We start from the raw sequence: 20388 nt of genomic DNA, 5'->3' as shown, positions 1-20388 counted from the left end.
GGCTGGGTTGTCCTTTCCTGCATATTCTCACTGGCTAGTAGTGATCTGCTATTTTGCAGGAGGGAGCAGGACACCCCCAACACTGAAGGAGTCCTGTAAGGTATTTGTAGGAACTGCTTGGTGGCTACACTGTAATGTATTTATGAGGTTTGCTTTAACCACTTGCCGACCGCCGCACGACTATTTCCTGCGGCGGTCAGCCCCTCACAGGCAGAGTGACGTAGGTCTACGTCGCTAGCCTGTGAGGCTCCCGAGTGGTCACGGACCCCACCGCGCGTGTGACCGGCGGACCCGATCGTCCGCCGGTCACTCGCGATCGTCGGGGGAGAGGGAGAAAGTCAGGCGGCTAGTGTAAACAAGCCGCCTGTCATTCTCCCCGGTGTATGAATGATGATCATTAGGGATGCACCGAAATGAAAATTCTGGGCCGAAACCGAAAATGCAGGATGCCCTTGGCCGAAAACCGAAACCGAAACCGAAAATGACTTTTTCCCCCAAATAATTTTAAATTAGATAGAACAGGGCATACACAAAAAACAGGCAGCGACGTACACCTGTCGCTGCCACCCTGTCACAGTATATGTACTGTGATGGGTTGGCAAGAGGTTAATTTAATTACCAAAGGTATTTGTATTATGCAGCATGAGGGGGTTAATGTATTGCCACTTATGGTCACTGATGCATTAGTGACCAACCAGTGGCAGTTAATTAACCCCTTTGTGCTGCATTAGTGCAACCAGTATCAGTGTTAATTAACACTGGCTGCACTGATACTGGTTGCACTAATGCAGTACAAAAGGGGTTAATTTTTTTTTTTTTTATGCAAGATTTATTTTTATGTTCCTATAGAACACAGAATTGCATAAACTTAAATGAAACATTGTGTATACATACAAAGTAAAAAAGTAAATTTGCTGCTTCAGGGTAACCTTCAAATAAAGTACATGTCTTAAAAACTGACATTATTTCAAACATTAGAATAAACTTAATTACAAACAGCAAAGTAATTGAACTGTGTTTGGAATAATTTGGTGTTTGTTACTGCCATTTCTGCACTGCTTCTTTTCAGTTCAAAGACAGGGAGCTTTTGGCAGATACTGGTCAAGATAGCCCAAGAGTTTTAACAACTTAGTTTCACTGGTTGTCATGTGGACGCTTTGCTAGAGAAAAAAAAAAAAAAAAAGGATGGCTCAGATTTCATTCATGAGGCTTGGAATGTGTACGTAGCTGCTTGCTGTTCTGCATATTTCCCGCCCACATCTCCCTCTCTGTCCTGCACATAGGCCGAGATAGGAGAGTGGGCGGCCCCGGGCAGACAGAAAAACTGGGGTGGGAGGGGGAGGAGGATGAGCTGTGTGTGTCTTTCTCCTCTCCTGTCCGTGTCTGGGAGGGGTGAGTACTGCTCGCTGCTGTGTGATAGACGAGGTGTCACAGACGCTGCGCTCTGCTGCAGCCACGGCACCTAATTGAACAGACTGATTCTCCTATCCTACGGACGGGAGAATCAGGGACTTTTCAAACCTGCGCTGTGGCCATTAATTTCGGCATTTTAACCCATTTTTGGCCGAAAATTTCGGTGGCCGAAATTTCGGTGCATCCCTAATGATCATACGGTTCTACTATGTAGAACCGTTGATCACTGTTCATACATCTGAAACCACAGCCAATCACAGTTAGAATCACGCCCCTAGGGACACACATAGCCCCTCCCTCTCAAAAAAGTTAACCCCTTTACTGCCAGTGTAATTTTACAGCAACAGTGCATATACAGTGGGTACGGAAAGTATTCAGACCCCCTTACATTTTTCACTCTTTGTTATATTGCAGCCATTTGCTAAAATCATTTAGGTTCATTCTTCTTCCTCATGAATGTACACATAGCACCCCATACTGACAGAAAAACACAGAATTGTTGACATTGTTGCAGATTTATTAAAAAAGAAAAACTGAAATATCACATGGTCCTAAGTATTCAGACCCTTTGCTCAGTATTTAGTAGAAGCCCCCTTTTGATCTAATACAGCCAGGAGTCTTTTTGGGAAAGAGGCAACAAGTCTTTCACACCTGGATTTGGGGATCCTCTGCCATTCCTCCTTGCAGATCCTCTCCAGTTCTGTCAGGTTGGATGGTAAACGTTGGTGGACAGCCATTTTTAGGTCTCTCCAGAGATGCTCAATTGGGTTTAAGTCAGGGCTCTGGCTGGGCCATTCAAGAACAGTCACGGAGTTGTTCTGAAGCCACTCCTTCGTTATTTTAGCTGTGTGCTTAGGGTCATTGTCTTGTTGGAAGGTAAACCTTCGGCCCAGTCTGAGGTCCAGAGCACTCTGGAGAAGGTTTTTGTCCAAGATATCCCTGTACTTGGCCGCATTCATCTTTCCCTCGATTGCAACCAGTCGTCCTGTCCCTGCAGCTGAAAAACACCTCCACAGCATGATGCTGCCACCACCATGCTTCACTGTTGGGACTGTATTGGACAGGTGATGAGCAGTGCCTGGTTTTCTCCACACATACCGCTTAGAATTAAGGCCAAAAAGTTCTATTTTGGTCTCATCAGACCAGAGAATCTTATTTCTCACCATCTTGGAGTCCTTCAGGTGTTTTTTAGCAAACTCCATGCGGGCTTCCATGTGTCTTACACTGAGGAGAGGCTTCCGTCGGGCCACTCTGCCATAAAGCCCCGACTGGTGGAGTGATGGTTGACTTTCTACAACTTTCTCCCATCTCCTGACTGCATCTCTGGAGCTCAGCCACAGTGATCTTTGGGTTCTTCTTTACCTCTCTCACCAAGGCTCTTCTCCCCCGATAGCTCAGTTTGGCCGGACGGCCAGCTCTAGGAAGGGTTCTGGTCGTCCCAAACGTCTTCCATTTGAGGATTATTGAGGCCACTGTGCTCTTAGGAACCTTAAGTGCAGTAGAAATCTTTTTGTAACCTTGGCCAGATCTGTGCCTTGCCACAATTCTGTCTCTGAGCTCTTCAGGCAGTTCCTTTGACCTCATGATTCTCATTTGCTCTGACATGCATTGTGATCTGGAAGGTCTTATGAAGACAGGTGTGTGGCTTTCTAATCAAGTCCAATCAGTATAATCAAACACAGCTGGACTCAAATGAAGGTGTAGAACCATCTCAAGGATGATCAGAAGAAATGGAAAGCACCTGAGTTAAATATATGAGTGTCACAGCAAAGGGTCTGAATACTTAGGACCATGTGATATTTCAGTTTTTCTTTTTTAATAAATCTGCAACAATGTCAACAATTCTGTGTTTTTCTGTCAATATGGGGTGCTTGGTGTACATTCATGAGGAAGAAGAATGAACCTAAATGATTTTAGCAAATGACTGCAATATAACAAAGAGTGAAACATTTAAGGGGGTCTGAATACTTTCCGTACCCACTGTATATAGCACTGATTACTGTAGAAATGTCACTGGTAACCCCAAAAGTGTCAAAAATGTCAGTCAAGGGTCAGATCTGTCCGCCGCAATGTCGCAGTACCGAAAAAAAACAAAAATGACAAAAATCTTTCCCTTTGTTAGTAAACGTGATAACTTTTGCGCAAACCAATCAAAATACGCTTTTTGCGTTTTTTTTTTACCAAACATATGTAGCATAAAACAAATTGGCCGAAAATGTTAAAAAAATTTTGATTTTTACATTTTTTTGGGGGAATTTCATATAAAAATGTGAAAAATATTGTTATTTTTGCAAAATTGAGGCTCTTTTTTTGTTTATAGCGCATGATCCAAAAAAAAAAAAAAAAAATCACACAGATGATCAAATACCACCAAAAGAAAGCTCTGTTTGTGGGGAAAAAAGGACGTCAAATTCATTTGGGTACAGCGTCGCACGTCCGCGCAATTGTCCGTTAAAGTCACGCAGTGCCGAATCGCAAAATACCCCCTGGTCAGGAAGGGGGTAAAATCTTCCGGGGCTTAAGTGGTTTAAAGTGGTTGTAAATCTCAAGCATGAAAAATGAACAAAGCATATCCCTCTATAGTGTGTACTCAATTAAGAGGACTAAGAATCATTGCTGTCTGCTGCCTCGTTCCTCTACTATTAGAATTAATTACTTGTGACAATTCTGACACAACCTGTGACATCATTTCCTGTGTTTGGAGTGCATGCTGAACCCCAGAAGTGGGGCAGTGATCAGCCTTTACTCTATTAGTTGAGATTTGGGTTTAGGTTTCATTTTTTAATCTATTGTCACATATACTTTAGATCACATTTGAGTTAGAAACAGCACATCATATGGATATATACAAGAGAAAAATGGTTACAGGGGAGGGACCTACAGCTGATTGATAGCCTCAGCTCTGTAAACTGTATTGAGGGGGCTGTATCCCTTCCCTCCAATCAGCTCTCCTCACTGAGCTCTGCAGAGTGAAACTTCAAAACCCGCCCCCTTTTTTCTGAACTCTCAGACGGGCTTTATAATTCAGCACTTTGAATGGATGTAGAGAAGAGAAGACTGCAGATAAAACGGTAAAACTTTCACACGGGCGATCCGATCCGATGCGCCTGTCAGTTTTTCAGGCGGACCAGATCGGATGCTCCATGCATCCCTATGAGGAAGTGGATGTCAACGGAGACCTCTCCACTGACACCCGCTGCTATCCGATTCTGATCCTTTCCGTGAAATCCGGACAGATGGAAACCCTATTTTCCATCCGTCTGGCGGATCGGATGAGAACATACAGGCGGTCCAGTCTCATCCGATCTCGCCATAGAGGACAGCGGGGATCTGACAGCTCTGTCTCTGCACACAGAGGGGAGACGGAGCTGTCATCCGCCTGCTCAGCGGGGAACGGCGGAACGATCCCCCGCTGAGCAGAACGGACTCTGTCCCGTGTGAAAGGACCCTTATGTAGGAGGATTTGTTTTATGTCTGTGTATCACCTGAGGCCAGTCACTTCACTGGGTAAATGTAAGGGTTTACAACCACTTTAAGCCTTGAAAAATACAGGAAAGACAACTTAAAGCAAACATAAATTACGAGCAGACTGGTTTTTGAGACACGCCATGTTTTTTCTGCAATTAAATGTACCTTCCTGTTCGTTGCCTACTTTAGAATGTACACTGAGCTGCACAAGGGCAGCATAGTTTATATTCTTGGAACACCTTGATGCTGGAATGAATGAACTTCCATAACCATGCATGGCAGTTACCTAATTTTGGCTAGTCCATGCAAATGAAGATCCTGAACCCAGCAGAAGACATGGCGAAGGTACTGGTGCTAGTGAGGTAGCGAGGGGAGGCGAGTTATGTTACATTTTAACCACTTGCCGACTGCTCACAGTATATTTACTGCGGCAGTCAGCCCCTCACAGGCAGAGCGACGTAGGTCTACGTCACTAGCCTGTGAGGGTCTCAGGAGCGGGCGCGCTCCCGCGCGGTCACGGACCCCCCCCCGCGCATGTCACTCGCGATCGTCGGTGGAGAGGGAGAAAGGCAGGCGGCTGATGTAAACAAGCCGCCTGTCATTCTCCCCTGTGTAGGAATGGTGATCATACGGTTCTACTATGTAGGACCGTTGATCACTGTTCCTACACCTAAAGCCACAGCCAATCACAGTTAGAATCACGCCCCTAGGGACACACATAACTCCTCCCTCTAAAAAAAAAGTTAACCCCTTCACTGCCAGCGTAATTTTACAATAACAGTGCATATTTATAGCACTGATTACTGTAGAAATGTCACTGGTAACCCAAAAAGTGTCAAAAATGTCAGTCAAGGGTCCGATCTGTCTGCCGCAATGTCGCAGTACAGAAAAAAAAAAAAATCGCAGATTGCCGCCATTACGCGTAAAAAAAAAAAAACAACAAAAATGACAAAAATCTTTCCCTTTGTTAGTAAACGTGATAACTTTTGCGCAAACCAATCAAAATACGCTTTTTGCGATTTTTTTTACCAAACATATGTAGCATAAAACAAATTGGCCAAAAATGTTAAAAAAATTTAGATTTTTACATTTTTTTGGGGGGGAATTTCATATAAAAAAAATTGTGAAAAACATTGTTACTTTTGCAAAATTGACGCTCTTTTTTTGTTTATAGCGCATGATCAAAAAAAATCGCACAGGTGATCAAATACCACCAAAAGAAAGCTCTGTTTGTGGGAAAAAAAAAAGGACGCCAAATTTGTTTAGGTACAGCGTCGCACGACCGCGCAATTGTCCGTTAAAGTCACGCAGTGCCGAATCGCAAAATAGGCCCTGGTCAGGAAGGGGGTAAAATCTTCCGGGGCTTAAGTGGTTAAGGCTTCCGTTTTTTTCTAGGGAAAATCTTCCGATTTTGGTAAATTGATATCATGCACATTACATAAGCCAGCGTGTGACCTTCATCAAACAAAGAACGTCCCTTTTCAATCTACAATCATCCACAGAAACTTCTTCTGTAACTGCCAAAAAAATTTACACATTTTGTGTCCACTGCAGTGTAAATTCAGTACCTCAAAGTACTTGAAGAGAACCCGGGTGAGAGTTTCTCTAAAATGAGAGGGACAAAGTACGGATTCTATTATCACAACGCGGCGGTCCCGGGGATTCACCAGAAGGTGTCTGCAAAGTAAAACAGGACGTAAGTGCAAGCAAAGAGACCAAATAACAGAAAACACAAAGAATACACAATAGTTCGGCAATATAGCCCTATTACACTGTTACAGATGAAAACATACACTTCTTGCTCAGTCTGATGTTTTCATCACATTGGTTTTCGCGTATAAAGGGACTGAAATTTGAGAGTGCTCACCGCTGTATTCAACCAGATGCTGGCGTTTCATTTTTCAGTTCTTTTGCAAGGAAAAAAGTGTTTTTAAGGCCCCTTTCACACTTGTGCGACCTAAAAGTCACACAATTTTACTGCGATTTTGCCACGCTTTTGACTGAACTTGCAGCAATGCCTGTATAATCTTGAGGTCTATAGACATCAAAGTCGGACCAAAGTAGTGCAGGGACTACTTTGAAGTCGTTGCGACTTGAAGTCGCACAGATATGAATGGTACTCATTGGAAATCATGAAATACGACTCATCATGCGACTTTGCAGTCCCAAGGCGCAGGACAAGTCACACAAGTGTGAAAGGGGCCTAAAGGAAATCTGCCATGAGAAAACTATGGAAGCTACCACCGCTGATCTACCTTTAAAAATGCTTGCTGTCTGGCTTACGTGCTTATCCTCTGCTACCAACATTCTCACTGACATGAAACAAATATGCAGCTATAGAGGAAAAATCTCAAACACCAAAAAAAAGGAGGCCAAAAGGCAAAAATGACAGCCAGGTTACAAAGAGTTTCAGCAGTGGCAGCCTCCATTAAATTCTCCAGACTGGTTTTCATTTGGCACTAATTATTCTCTCATCAGAACACATGCAGACAATTTTCAGTGCTCATGCCGAGTCGTTGACCTTATGTGTTCAGAACGCAGGAAGCCGGTCGCTCAGCCCTGTAAAAATACCTGGAATTCTTCTTCAACCACTTCCAGACCGCCCGCCGCATGTATACTGCGCCAGGGCGGCCCAGCTGCACAAAATCACGTACATGTACGCGATTTTGTGCATGAAATCTGGGACGCGCCGCCAGAGCCCTGCTCCTGCTGTGATTGGACACAGTGGGAACCAATCAGCGGGACCCGCCGATCGTTCCGAGGAGCGGCAGAACGGCGGTCTATGCAAACAAGGCAGACCGCCGTTCTGTCACAGAGGAAGCAGAAACACAGATCTCCGTTTACCTCTAGTGTATCCATTCCCCCGCAGTCAGAAATCACTCCCTAGAAGCACATTTAACCCTTTGATCACCACTGATATAAACCCCTTTCCTGCCAGTGTCATTTATACACTGACAGTGCATTTTTTTTTTTTTTAGCACTGATCACTGTATTGGTATCACTGGTCCCCAAAAAGTGTCAATTAGTGTCAGATTTGTCTGCCTCAAAGTTGCAGTCCTGCTAAAAATTGCTGCCATTAATAGTAAAACAAAAAAAAAAAAAGCCCATGAATCTATCCCATAGTTTGTAGATGCGATAACTTTTGCGCAAACCAATCAATATACGCTTATTGGGATTTTTTTTATTTTTTTTTTTACCAAAAACATGTAGCAGAATACATATTGGCCTAAATTGATGAAAAAATTTGATTTTATACATTTTTTTTTATTGGATGTGTATTATAGCAGAAAGTAAAAAATATTGTGGTTTTTTTTTTTTTCAAAATTGTTGGTCTTTTTTGTTTATAGCAATAAAAAAAAAAAAAAAAAAAAACCACACAGGTGATCGAATACCACCAAAAGAAAGCTCTATTTGTGGGAAAAAATTATTGCAACAAAATGGCCTGGTCAGGAAGGGGGTAAAACTTTCCGGAGCTGAAGTGGTTCTAAAGGCTGAAGGTTTTTTACATTCAAGCATTCTATACACGAAGACAAAAACCTTCTATGTGCAGCTCCCCCTAGCCCTTCCCCCAATACTTACCTGAGCTCCCTCTTGGTCCAGCGATGTGCACGAGAGCACCAGCTCTCCAGGGACTCTCCCTTCTCATTGGCTCCTGCTGCTGTCAATCACAGCCAGAAAGCCAATGAGGAGAGAGAGGGGGCAGGGCCGAGCTGTGGCTCCATGTCTGAATGGACACACAAAGCAGCGGCTCGGGAGAATACCTGCTTGGGTGCCCCCATTGCAAGCTGCTTGCTCTGGGGGCACTTGACAGGAGGGAGGGGCCAGGAACACCGGCGGGGGACAAGAGAAGAAAAGGATCAGAGCTGCTCTTTGCAAAGCCACTGCACAGGGCAGATACATGAGAGGTTTTCTTTTCTTTTTTCCTTTAATTTTACTTTAATAATTTATTATTAAATACAGAGCTGCATCAATTTGTGTCTTTTATATCTGGCCAGAGTTTAGGTTTAAATACATGTGTACCTACAACTTCAAACTCACTGGCAGAATCTGTTGCCATCTTAAAGCGATAAAAATGCAATATATTGCAGCTTACCAATCCTAAGATGTGGTGGCTGCATTGTTTCCTTTCTGAAGACTTTTTTCCCCCTCAGTTTTCACCTGGTGATCTGACCAGTAACATACCTCCTGTATTAGAGTGTCTGCACTCTGGATGAAGGAGCACAGGGGGCAATTTTGGACAGCAGCACTCTCAGTCTGGGGAGAGGGGACTGTTAAATGGACTAGCAGATTTAACCACTTAAGCCCCGGAAGATTTTACCCCCTTCCTGACCAGGGGGTATTTTGCGATTCGGCACTGCGTGATTTTAACGGACAATTGCGTGGTCGTGTGACGCTGTACCTAAACGAATTTGACGTCCTGTTTTTCCCACAAACAGAGCTTTCTTTTGGTGGTATTTGATCACCTGTGCGATTTTTTGATCATGCGCTATAAACAAAAAAAGAGCGACAATTTTGCAAAAATAACAATATTTTTCACATTTTTTTTATATGAAATTCCCCCAAAAAAATGTAAAAATCTACATTTTTTAACATTTTCGGCCAATTTGTTTTATGCTACATATGTTTGGTAAAAAAAAAAAAAAAAAAAAAAAAAAAAAAATCGCAAAAAGCGTATTTTGATTGGTTTGCGCAAAAGTTATTGCGTTTACTAACAAAGGGAAAGATTTTTGTCATTTCTGTTGTTTTTTTTTTTTTTAACGCGTAATGGCGGCGATCTGCGATTTTTTTTGCGGTACTGCGACATTGCGGCGGACAGATCGGACCCTTGACTGACATTTTTGACACTTTTGGGGTTACCAGTGACATTACTACAGTAATCAGTGCTATAAATATGAACTGTTACTGAAAAATTACACTGGCAGTGAAGGGGGTTAACTTTATTTGAGAGGGAGGGGCTGTGTGTGTCCCTAGGGGCGTGATTCTAACTGTGATTGGCTGTGGCTTGAGCTGTAGAAACACTGATCAACGGTCCTACATAGTAGAACCGTATGATCAGTGTTTCTACACAGGGGAGAATGATAGGCGGCTTGTTTACATCAGCCGCCTGACTTTCTCCCTCTCCCCCGACGATTGCTGAGTGACCGGCGGACATCAGGTCCGCCGGTCACACGCGCGGGGGGGGGGGGGGGGGTCCGTGACAGCGCGCGCTCGCACCCCAGAGCCTCACAGGCTAGTGACGTTTATATACGTCACTTTGCCTGTGAGGGGCTGACCGCTGCAGTATATCTACTTGCGGCGGTCGGCAAGTGGTTAAATACACTAACAAATTAAAGTGAAACTTCAGCTTACACTTTATAAGCAGTTACAGCAAACCATTTTCTTCCTTTTGGGATAAAGGTTTTAAATAAATAAAAACCAATCACATCCCTATCAGTGGTAAGATGGTTTGTCTCATCTCTGTAACTAATACATTCTGCTGGAAAGCTTGCTCCTTTGAGAAAAAAAAACAACAGACGTACTAGTTGGATCTCCGGATGAAAAAATGAAAGCTTGAAAAAGGAAAACAAATGCAGCCATCACATCTAAGAATCGATAAGCTGCAATAAAATAAATGTTTGTTTTTGGGTTTAATACTGCTTTAATACCATAATGCAAATCTAAACCAGAACCTGAGTATTGCATTCCGATGTTGCCTTTTTCAGTGATGAGATCACATAGTCACAGCTGGGGTGTACATACATAAAACCAGATGACTCGTGTGACCATAAACATAAAAAACAAAAAAAGACAAGAAAGACTTACCTGAAATACAGCATGTGAATAAATTCTATGAGATATGAATAGAGTTCTTCTGTGTTGATATTGTACTGGACGACTTTGATTGGCTGTAATAAATAAGGGAAAGATCAGCTTTAGCACACAGCAAACATCTTGTAATAAAAGTGAAGCTGTGAGCCGGTGCTGACTTTTTCTAAAACTGACATTTATCCTTTCAGCTGCATATTTTTCTGAAGGAAGCCTATGGAGAGGATTTACTAAGCTCACATTCCCATTGGTCCGATTTGACATGCGATTTGTCAAATCGCATTCCAAATCTGAGCCAATTGCAATGGCACCGTCCGAATCGGTGCAACGCCGACTTTGCAGCCCCGCATCGATTCCCAAAAGTAGTTTCTGTACTATTTTTTGCGATTTGGGGGGGGGGGGGGGGCATTTCCATAGACATCTGTGCAGAAATCCGCACAGATGTCTGTATAATCGCCCCCTAAGTCGGACTGAAATGCCGAATCCTGTGCAGAGGATTACAGGCAGCCAATACAAATAAACAAAATGTTCATTTTAAAGTGGAAGATAAAGTCATAATAATCATCTTAGAAAGGTTGCCTTCCCTCTCCTCCTATCTATCCTGTGTAGCATGCAATAAAATCAGAAGTATAAATAGCTTTTTTTCCATCTAGTCTGGTCCAGTCATATAATCCAGCAGCTCCGGCTCCCCTGTGACAGAGAGGCTGCTGAAGAGGAGAAGAGGGAGAGGTGACAATAGAGGACCAATAAGAGTCTATGGAATGTGTTGAGGCTCCGGGAATTCACAGACGTAAGTTGAGCGCTCCCTTACACAGGGGACCCAAATATGCTAGATCACATGACCAGACCTGGACTAAAAAAAATAAAAAGAAAGGTAGGAGAATGGGGGGGGGGGGGGGAGGCAGAATTTTAAGATGAATTGTTGTTAGCAACTATGAACACTTATGCATTTTTAAAAAGGCAATGGCCTAATGTGCTGGTATGCATTGCACACTAGCACATTCTGAAATAATTACCTTAGATTGAAGTCCTCCAGCGGCGTGCTGTCACCGCTGGCAGGGCTTCCATCTTCACCAGATATTCCTTCTGGGTTCGCGGGCTCTGGCTATATGAATGGCCAAAACAGAGGCATAACTAGAATCTTCAGGGCCCCGGTGCAAAAAACCATGAAGGCCCCCCTGGACCCCTGGCCGGGGGCCCTTACCTTCAAGCCTGGCGCCCTTTACTCTCATTGCAAGGACCCCTTATTACGGTCCCACAGCAGGACCCTTTCACAAATTCTGCAGTGGGCCTTCTTCCTGCCATCTTGGGTCCTCCCCACGGTGGTGGAATGCCAGGACCCGGACGCAAGTGCAAGTGTGATCCTTACATTCCTGGAAGTTCACCCACTGGTGTCAATAGTTTTTATTTTTTGGTATTTTAATTGTATTATTTTTTATCATTTTATTATTATTTTTTTTTTACAATGTCACTGACTATGACTCTGTCCATTCAGAAAAGGAAGGAGCTGGTAAATTACATATTTACCGACCCATTCCTGGTTCTCTATTGTGACACATCCCCTGCAACAGCCGGCAGGAGAGGGAAGGGAGCACAGTGGGGGGGTGCAGGAGGAAAAAGAAGAATAGTTATTTCACTACATGCTGCCCCTGCTCCCCCCCCCTATCCTGGTGTACAGGGGAGCCTCACAGGCCCCCTGGAGCATGGGGCCCGGTTGCAATTGCAACCCCTGTAGTTACGCCCCCGGGCCGAATCGCAATGACATCACTCCCACACATGCGTGCAGAAGTTATGGCCCCAGCACAGAGCTCTGAGGCTCGGTTCACACTATTGCGATGCGGGAAGGCTGCGAATTCGCAGCCTGTTCCCGCATCGCACACGCACCCCCGGCAGTTCACACTGCCATATGCGATCCGCTGGGGGTGTCAATGTAATCTTAACGACACCCCCAGTTTGATCGCATATCGCAGTGCGATCGTGCAGTTCGCACAGGATCGGATCGCACAAGTGTGAACCGCTGTGCGATCCGATCCTGATGCGGCAGCAAAAATGCCTCCTGTGCGTCTTTGCTGTCGGTGCGATGCGAATTTAGCCATACAAACTGTATGGCTAAACTCGCACCGCACAGCTGATCGCATGTCATGTCGGAGCAGTGCGCTCCGACATGACATGCGAACCCGGCACACGCAGAAGCGTGAACCGGCTCTGAAGGTGCAGCACAGGTATGCCGTCCCTTCAGAGCACATGCACCAGTGACGGCTCCGGCTGCGTCCTGTGTGAATATCTCCTAAACAGTGCAAGTTTAGGAGATATATTTACTTTACCTACAGGTAAGCCTTATTATAAGCTTATCTATAGGTGCAAGTTCAAAAGTAGACTTTACTACAACTTAAAGATTTAAAAATAAATATGTAAACTGACTATTTGTATATATAACTTATTTTTTTTTTACATCTGCCTGTAAATGAATGTAGATGTAAAAAAGTTGTTGCTTGCAAAATTACAGGTGCAGACTATGAGACTTCTATAGCAAAATGACAGCCGGGCGGTGGTTTAACTGTCACATGACGTGCGTCACAACATGCCACTCTTACATGTGGCAATTAGTGATGCAGTATGTTGCTCGGACACACCACATCTCTGATCATGGTAAAGAGCCTATAACATAAGCTCTTTAACATGTGATCAGCTGTGTCCAATCACAGCTGATCGCAGTGTAAATGGAAAGTGCCAGTTATCTGCATTTCTCTATTCCCGCTGACAGAGCGTGAGTAGAGGAAGAGTAGATGAGTGGCTCTCCTGACAGGGGGGGGATCTGCACTGATGATCAATGCAATGATTATCAGTGCAGCCCTTCAGCAATGCCTGCCAGAGCCCACCAGTGATGCCTGTCAGTGCCCACCTCATCAGTGCCAGAGAAAAATTACAGCATTGCATGACCATGCAATTGTCATTCAAACTGTGACAGAGCTGAAATCTGAAAATGAGTCTGGGCAGGAAGTGGGTAAAAGTGCCCGGTATTGAAGTGGTTAATCTGTCTACACTATCTAATGAATCAGTGATCTGGAAGAAGCATGCAGCCAAAACAGTCACAGACAGTCAGGTCCATAAATATTGGGACATCTAATCTTTTTGGCTCTATACACCACCACAATGGATTTGAAATGAAACAAACAAGATTTACTTTAACTGCACACTTTCAGCTTTAATTTGAGGGTATTTACATCCAAATCAGGTGAACGGTGTAGGAATTACAACACTTTGTATATGTGCCTCCCACTTTTTAAGGGACCAAAAGTAATGGGACAGATTAACAATCATAAATCAAACTTTCACTTTTTAATACTTGGCTGCAAATCCTTTGCATTCAATTACAGCCTGAAGTCTGAAACACGTAGACATCACCAGACGCTGGGTTTCATCCCTGGTGATGCTCTGCCAGGCCTCTATTGCAACTCTCTTCAGTTCCTGTTTGTTCTTGAGGCATTTTCCCTTCAGTTTTGTCTTCAGCAAGTGAAATGCATGCTCAATCGGATTCAGGTCAGGTGATTGACTTGGCCATTGCATAACATTCCACTTCTTTCCCTTAAAAAACTCTTTGGTTGCTTTCGCAGTATGCTTCGGGTCATTGTCCATCTGCACTGTGAAGCGCCGTCCAATGAGTTCTGAAGCATTTGGCTGAATATGAGCAGATAATATTGCCTGAAACACTTCAGAATTCATCCTGCTGCTTTTGTCAGCAGTCACATCATCAATAAATACAAGAGAACCAGTTCCATTGGCAGCCATACATGCCCACGCCATGACACTACCACCACCATGCTTCACTGATGAGGTGGTATGCTTTGGATCATGAGTAGTTCCTTTCCTTTTCCATACTCTTCTCTTCCCATCACTCTGGTACAAGTTGATCTTGGTCTCATCTGTCCATAGGATGTTGTTCCAGAACTGTGAAGGCTTCTTTAGATGATGTTCGGCAAACTCTAATCTGGCCTTCCTGTTTTTGAGGCTCACCAATGGTTTACATCTTGTGGTGAACCCTCTGTATTCACTCTGGTGAAGTCTTCTCTTGATTGTTGACTTTGACACACATACACCTACATCCTGGAGAGTGTTCTTGATCTGGCCAACTGTTGTGAAGGGTGTTTTCTTCACCAGGGAAAGAATTCTTCGGTCATCCACCACAGTTGTTTTCCATGGTCTTCCGGGTCTTTTGGTGTTGCCGAGCTCACCGGTGCATTCTTTCTTTTTAAGGATGTTCCTAACAGTTGATTTGGCCACACCTATTGATGTTTTTGCTATCTCTCTGATGGGTTTGTTTTGTTTTTTCAGCCTAATGATGGCTTGCTTCACTGATAGTGACAGCTCTTTGGATCTTATATTGAGAGTTGACAGCAACAGATTCCAAATGCAAATAGCACACTTGAAATTAACTCTGGACCTTTTATCTGTTCCTTTAAATTGGATAATGAGGGAATAACACACACCTGGCCATGGAACAGCTGAGCAGTCAATTGTCCCATTACTTTTGGTCCCTTAAAAGTGTGAGGCACATATACAAACTGTAGTAATTCCTACACCTTTCACCTGATTTGGATGTAAATACCCTCAAATTAAAGCTGAAAGTCTGGAGTTAAAGCACATCTTGTTTGTTTCATTTCAAATCCATTGTGGTGGTGTATAGAGCCAAAAAGATTAGAATTGTGTCAATGTCCCAATATTTATGGACCTGACTGCAAGTCTGAACGATTGTCCTCCATGAAGACAGGATCCTGGAAACAGCAGCAGTCTAGCTTTCTAAAGTTTTGCCAACACAGGGCAGCTGTTACAGCAAACATGCACATCATAGAATTCAATTTAAGGAAGAGGAAAAAAAAAAATCTACCGTATATACTCGAGTATAAGCCGAGTTTTTCAGCATGTTTTTTCATGCTTAAAAATCCCCCTCGGCTTATACTTGAGTCACGGTCATAATTACCTTTTCCCTGGTCAGTGCGCATGCGCTGCCGCCGCTCGGGAAAGCCCGTACACGTTCGGCTATTCCCGGGCAGATGGCGCATGCGCAGTGACATGTTGGCGCCGGGTGGCGCCATTTTTAAATGTAAGGCGGAAAGGTAAGTGGGACTCCTCCACAGCCCCTGCCTCTCCTCAGGAAAGGCAGTGCTGCAGGCATGGTACAGGAGATTCACCTGTACCATGCCCACAGCACTGCATCTCCTGTACCATCTGTGCCATATCTGTGTCATATCTATGTCATGCCTGTACCATCTCCTGTGCCATGCCTGTACCATCTCCCATAACATGCCCATAGCCCTGCATCTCCTGTACCATCTACGCAGCCCCTGTTTTGGGTCTTGTGGTGGTCCAGTTGGTTCAAGTAGCTGCTGCATTTCCCACCCTAGGCTTATACTCGAGTCAATAGGTTTTCCCAGTTTTTGGTGGTAAAATATTCGGGTCGGCTTATGCTAGAGTACATACGGTATATTGTTTATAAGTTACGCATGAATCTCCAGTTGGGCTGAGCATCTGAAGCATCCTATAAATACAAGCCAACCAGATATAAATGAAAGACACAGTAGATTTTGTTTCCAACTGATCTCCTTTGGCTACCTTTGCAAGGCCAGGTTTTCGAATTTCGCTTCGAATAATGCATCTTGGTCCTGTTTCGCCTGCAAATCCACATCTAAAAAAAAAGAAAAGATAATTAGATGAAATCCTTAATTTAAATCACTTAAAGTGAACCTAAAAAAAAAAAATAAAAAAAATCTGCTAAAATATATCTAAACCCAAGAACAAAAGTGTAATATAGTTCTTAGATGTGGTGGCTGCATTAGTTTTCTTTTTTTTTCACATTCACAGCGGTTACATAAAAAATACAAGAGCCTCAGACCAACTGTGGAAGCAGACATTGAGCATTCAGAATCAACATTTCCGTTGAGTTTTGGCCGCATACAATGGAATTAGTGCATGTATGTCCAATGTTTGGCTATATGAATATATATATGTATATAGTGGCCCCTACCCAGATAATAAACCTCATGCACCCCAATGACAGTTTTCATGTCTCCCTAGCTGGCAAACTCCATGCACCTCTATGACCGATCCCATGTATCCCTGATGACAGGCCCCAGGTATGCCAAGAAAAAATTTCATACAGTGCATCCGGAAAGTATTCACAGCGCTTCACTTTTTCCACATTGTTATGTTACAGCCTTATTCCAAAATGGATTAAGTTCATGATTTTCAGCAAAATTCTACAAACAATACCCCATAATGAGAATCTAACAGAAGTGGTTTAAAATCTTTGCAAATTTATGAAAAAAAAAATCAAGAAAAAAAAATCCCATGTACATAAGTATTAATTTTGCTCAACACTGTTGAAGTGCCTTTGACAACAATTACAGCCTCAAGTCTTTTTGAGTATGATGCTACAAGCTTGGCACACTATTTTTGGGCGGTTTCTCCCATTCTTCTTTGCAGGACCTCTCAAGCTCCATCAGGTTAGATGGGGAGCGTCGGTGCACAGCCACTTTCAGATCTCTCCAGAGATGTTCAATCGGGTTCAAGTCCAGAATTTGGCTGGGCCACTCAAGGACATTAACAGTTGTTGTCCTGTTGGAAGATGAACTTTCGCCCAAGTCTGAGGTCCAGTCCAGAGCGCTCTGGAGCAGGTTTTCATCAGGGATATCTCTGTACATTCTTGGATTCATCTTTCCCTCGATCCTGACTAGTCTCCCAGTTCCTGCCGCTGAAAAACATCCTCACAGCATGATGCTGCCACCACCATGCTTCACTGTAGGGATGGTATTAGTCAGGTGAAGAGTGGTGTCTGGTTTCCTCCATATATGAAGCTTGCCATTCAGGCCAAAGAGTTCAATCTTCATTTCTTCAGACCAGAGAATTTTGTCTTTCGTAGTCTGAGAGTACTTCAGGTGTCTTTTCCAGGCGGGCTGTCATGTGCATTTTACTGAGGAGTGGCTTCCGTCTGGTGGAGTGCTGCAGAGATGGTTGTTCTTCTGGAAGGTTCTCCTCTCTTCACAGAGAAATGCTGTAGCTCTGTCAGAGTTACTATTGGGTTCTTGGTCACCTCCCTGACTAAGGCCCTACTCCCTGATCACTCAGTTAAGCCGGGCGGTCTGCTCTAGGAATAGTCCTGGTGGTTCCAAACTTCTTCCATTTACGGATGATGGAGGCCACTGTGCTCATTGGAACCTTCAATGCTGCTGAGATTTATCTGTACCCTTCCCCAGATCTGTGCCTCCATACAATCCTGTCTCGGAGGTCTACAGACAATTCCTTAGGGTCCTTTCACGCGGCCGTTCTGATCAGATCCGCCTGTCAGTTTTTCAGGCGGACCTGATCGGATGCTCAATGCATCCCTATGGGGCAGCGGATGTCAGCGGAGACATGTCCGCTGACACCCGCTGCTATCCGATCCGATCTGTGTAATCCGGAACGGATGGAAACCCTATATTCCATCCATCTGGCGGATCGGATGTGATCGAATGAGAACGGACAGGTGGTCCGTTCTCATCAGATTCCCCCATAGAGGACAGCGGGGACCTGACAGCTCTGTCTCTGCACACAGAGCGGAGAGGGAGCTGCCATCTGCCTGCTCGGCGGGAATCGGTGGATCGTTCCCCCTCTGAGCAGAACGGATCGCGTGAAAGGGGCCTTAGACTTCATTGCTTTTAGGAAAATAATGAATTTAACCCATTTTGGAATAAGGCTGTAACATAAAATGTGGAAAAAGTGAAGCACTGAGAATACTTTCTGGATGCACTGTATATCCCCCATTGGCAGGCCTTACACACTCTAATTATATATCCCATGTACCCCAATGATAGATCCCATGTATCCACAGCTAACAGGCACCATGCACCCCAATGACAGTTTCCATGTCGCCCCAGCTGGCAGGCTCCATGCATCCCTGATGACAGGCCACAGGTATACCAATGAAAGATTTCATATATTTCCCACTGGCAGGCCCTATACCCTCTAATAATATATTCAATGTACCCCAATGACAAATCCTATATAACCTCAGCTGGCAGACCCCATGCACACCCAACGACAGGACCCACGTATCTCCAGCTGGCAGACCCCATGAACCCCAATGACAGATCCCATACACCCCCAGCTGGCAGACTCCGTGAACCTCAATGACAAATTCCATACATCCCCAGCTGACAGACTCCATGAACCCCAATGACAGATACTATACACCCCCAGCTGGCAGACCCCATGAACCCCAATGACAGATCCCATGAACCCCAATGACAGATCCCATGAACCCCAATGACAGATCCCATGAACCCCCCAGCTGACAGACTCCATGAACCCCAATGACAGATCCCATGTAGCCCAATGACAGATTCTATACACCCCCCAGTTGGCAGACCCCCATGAACCCCAATGACAGATCCTATACACCCCCAGTTGGCAGACCCCCATGAACCCCAATGACAGATCCCATGAACCCCAATGACAGATTCTATACACCCCCAGCTGGCAGAACCCATGAACCCCAATGACAGATCCCATGAACCCCAATGACAGATCCCATGAACCCCAATGACAGATTCTATACACCCCCCAGCTGGCAGACCCCATGAACCCCAATGACAGATCCCATGAACCCCAATGACAGATTCTATACACCCCCCAGCTGACAGACTCCATGAACCCCAATGACAGATCCCATGAACCCCAATGACAGATTCTATACACCCCCAGCTGGCAGACCCCATGAACCCCAATGACAGATCCTATGTACCCCAATGACAGATCCCATGAACCCCAATGACAGATCCCATGAACCCCAATGACAGACCCCATGTACCACCAGCTAGCAGACCCCATGAACCCCAATGACAGATCCTATACACCCCCAGCTGACAGACCCCCATGTACCCCCCACTGACAGGTCCAATAGACTCTAATGACAGGCCCCATGCCCCCCCAGTATTAGATCCCATGTCTCCCATGCACCCCGATTCCAATACCAGCACATAACTCCGGACACTCACTTAGTAAATGCCTCTCCCAGGTCTATGACCACCGCGGTCTTCTCTCCCCCCGTCCCCAGTCCCTCGTACAGCGGCATCTCCTCCTCCCCGGGCCCGGAACACCGGCTGCTGCTGCGCACTGATTGGGGAGGATCCGGAGACACACAAAGGTCCTTCCAGGAACACGGGCTGTCCTCCAAAGTGCCTGTCCGGAATGAATTTCTTCCTCTGCATTGAACAGCGTTCAAATTATTTTTTTTTTTTATAAACAAAGATTGCCAAGTAACGGAGAGCATTACAGTGGTGGCTTTGTTAAGAAAGGGTAATAATTATATACAGGCGTTGTATAAGGTCGCCTTCCAGGCAGCAAAGCATGCTGGAACTTGTAGTTCATAATTGTAATTATTTAATTGTGCGTTATCTGCTTACAGTGAAAGCCCAGTTCCAGCCAAAGCTCAGTTTTATTTTTGGATAGGGTAGGGGCATATGTCAGGTTTTATTGCTAAGAAGAGCCCCCTCCTTTCCTGTTTTAGTGACAACATTGTCATCCAGGCAGAAAGTGATAGAAGGGTGCACAAAGAACCCAAACAGCAATAAAAAGCTGATGGGGTATTTCATTCATTTGGATCTACTAAATCATTATTCCATAGCTCCCAACTCTCCCTGATTTCAGGGGACTGTCCCTGATTTGGAG

General features: G+C 44.6%; 1 protein-coding gene across 1 annotated transcript in view; it reads right to left on the bottom strand.

Moving 5' to 3' along the window:
• ACTR10 (actin related protein 10) overlaps positions 1–19796 on the bottom strand; it is a 39630-nt gene extending 19834 nt beyond the window's left edge. Inside the window, exons 1-4 of the mRNA XM_082275128.1 lie at positions 19716–19796; positions 16297–16369; positions 10684–10766; positions 6450–6558 (exon numbers count right to left, since the gene is read on the bottom strand). Coding sequence (XP_082131254.1) covers positions 6450–6558; positions 10684–10766; positions 16297–16369; positions 19716–19792 — 342 coding nt within the window. The 5' untranslated portion in view covers positions 19793–19796. The remainder of the gene's footprint in view (positions 1–6449; positions 6559–10683; positions 10767–16296; positions 16370–19715) is intronic.
• Between the last annotated feature and the right edge of the window lie 592 nt (positions 19797–20388).

Source organism: Pelophylax lessonae (genome assembly GCF_965119305.1).
Source record: "Pelophylax lessonae genome assembly, chromosome: 13".
NCBI classification, from domain to species: Eukaryota; Metazoa; Chordata; class Amphibia; order Anura; family Ranidae; genus Pelophylax; species Pelophylax lessonae.
This window is presented reverse-complemented; position numbering and strand designations above follow the sequence as displayed.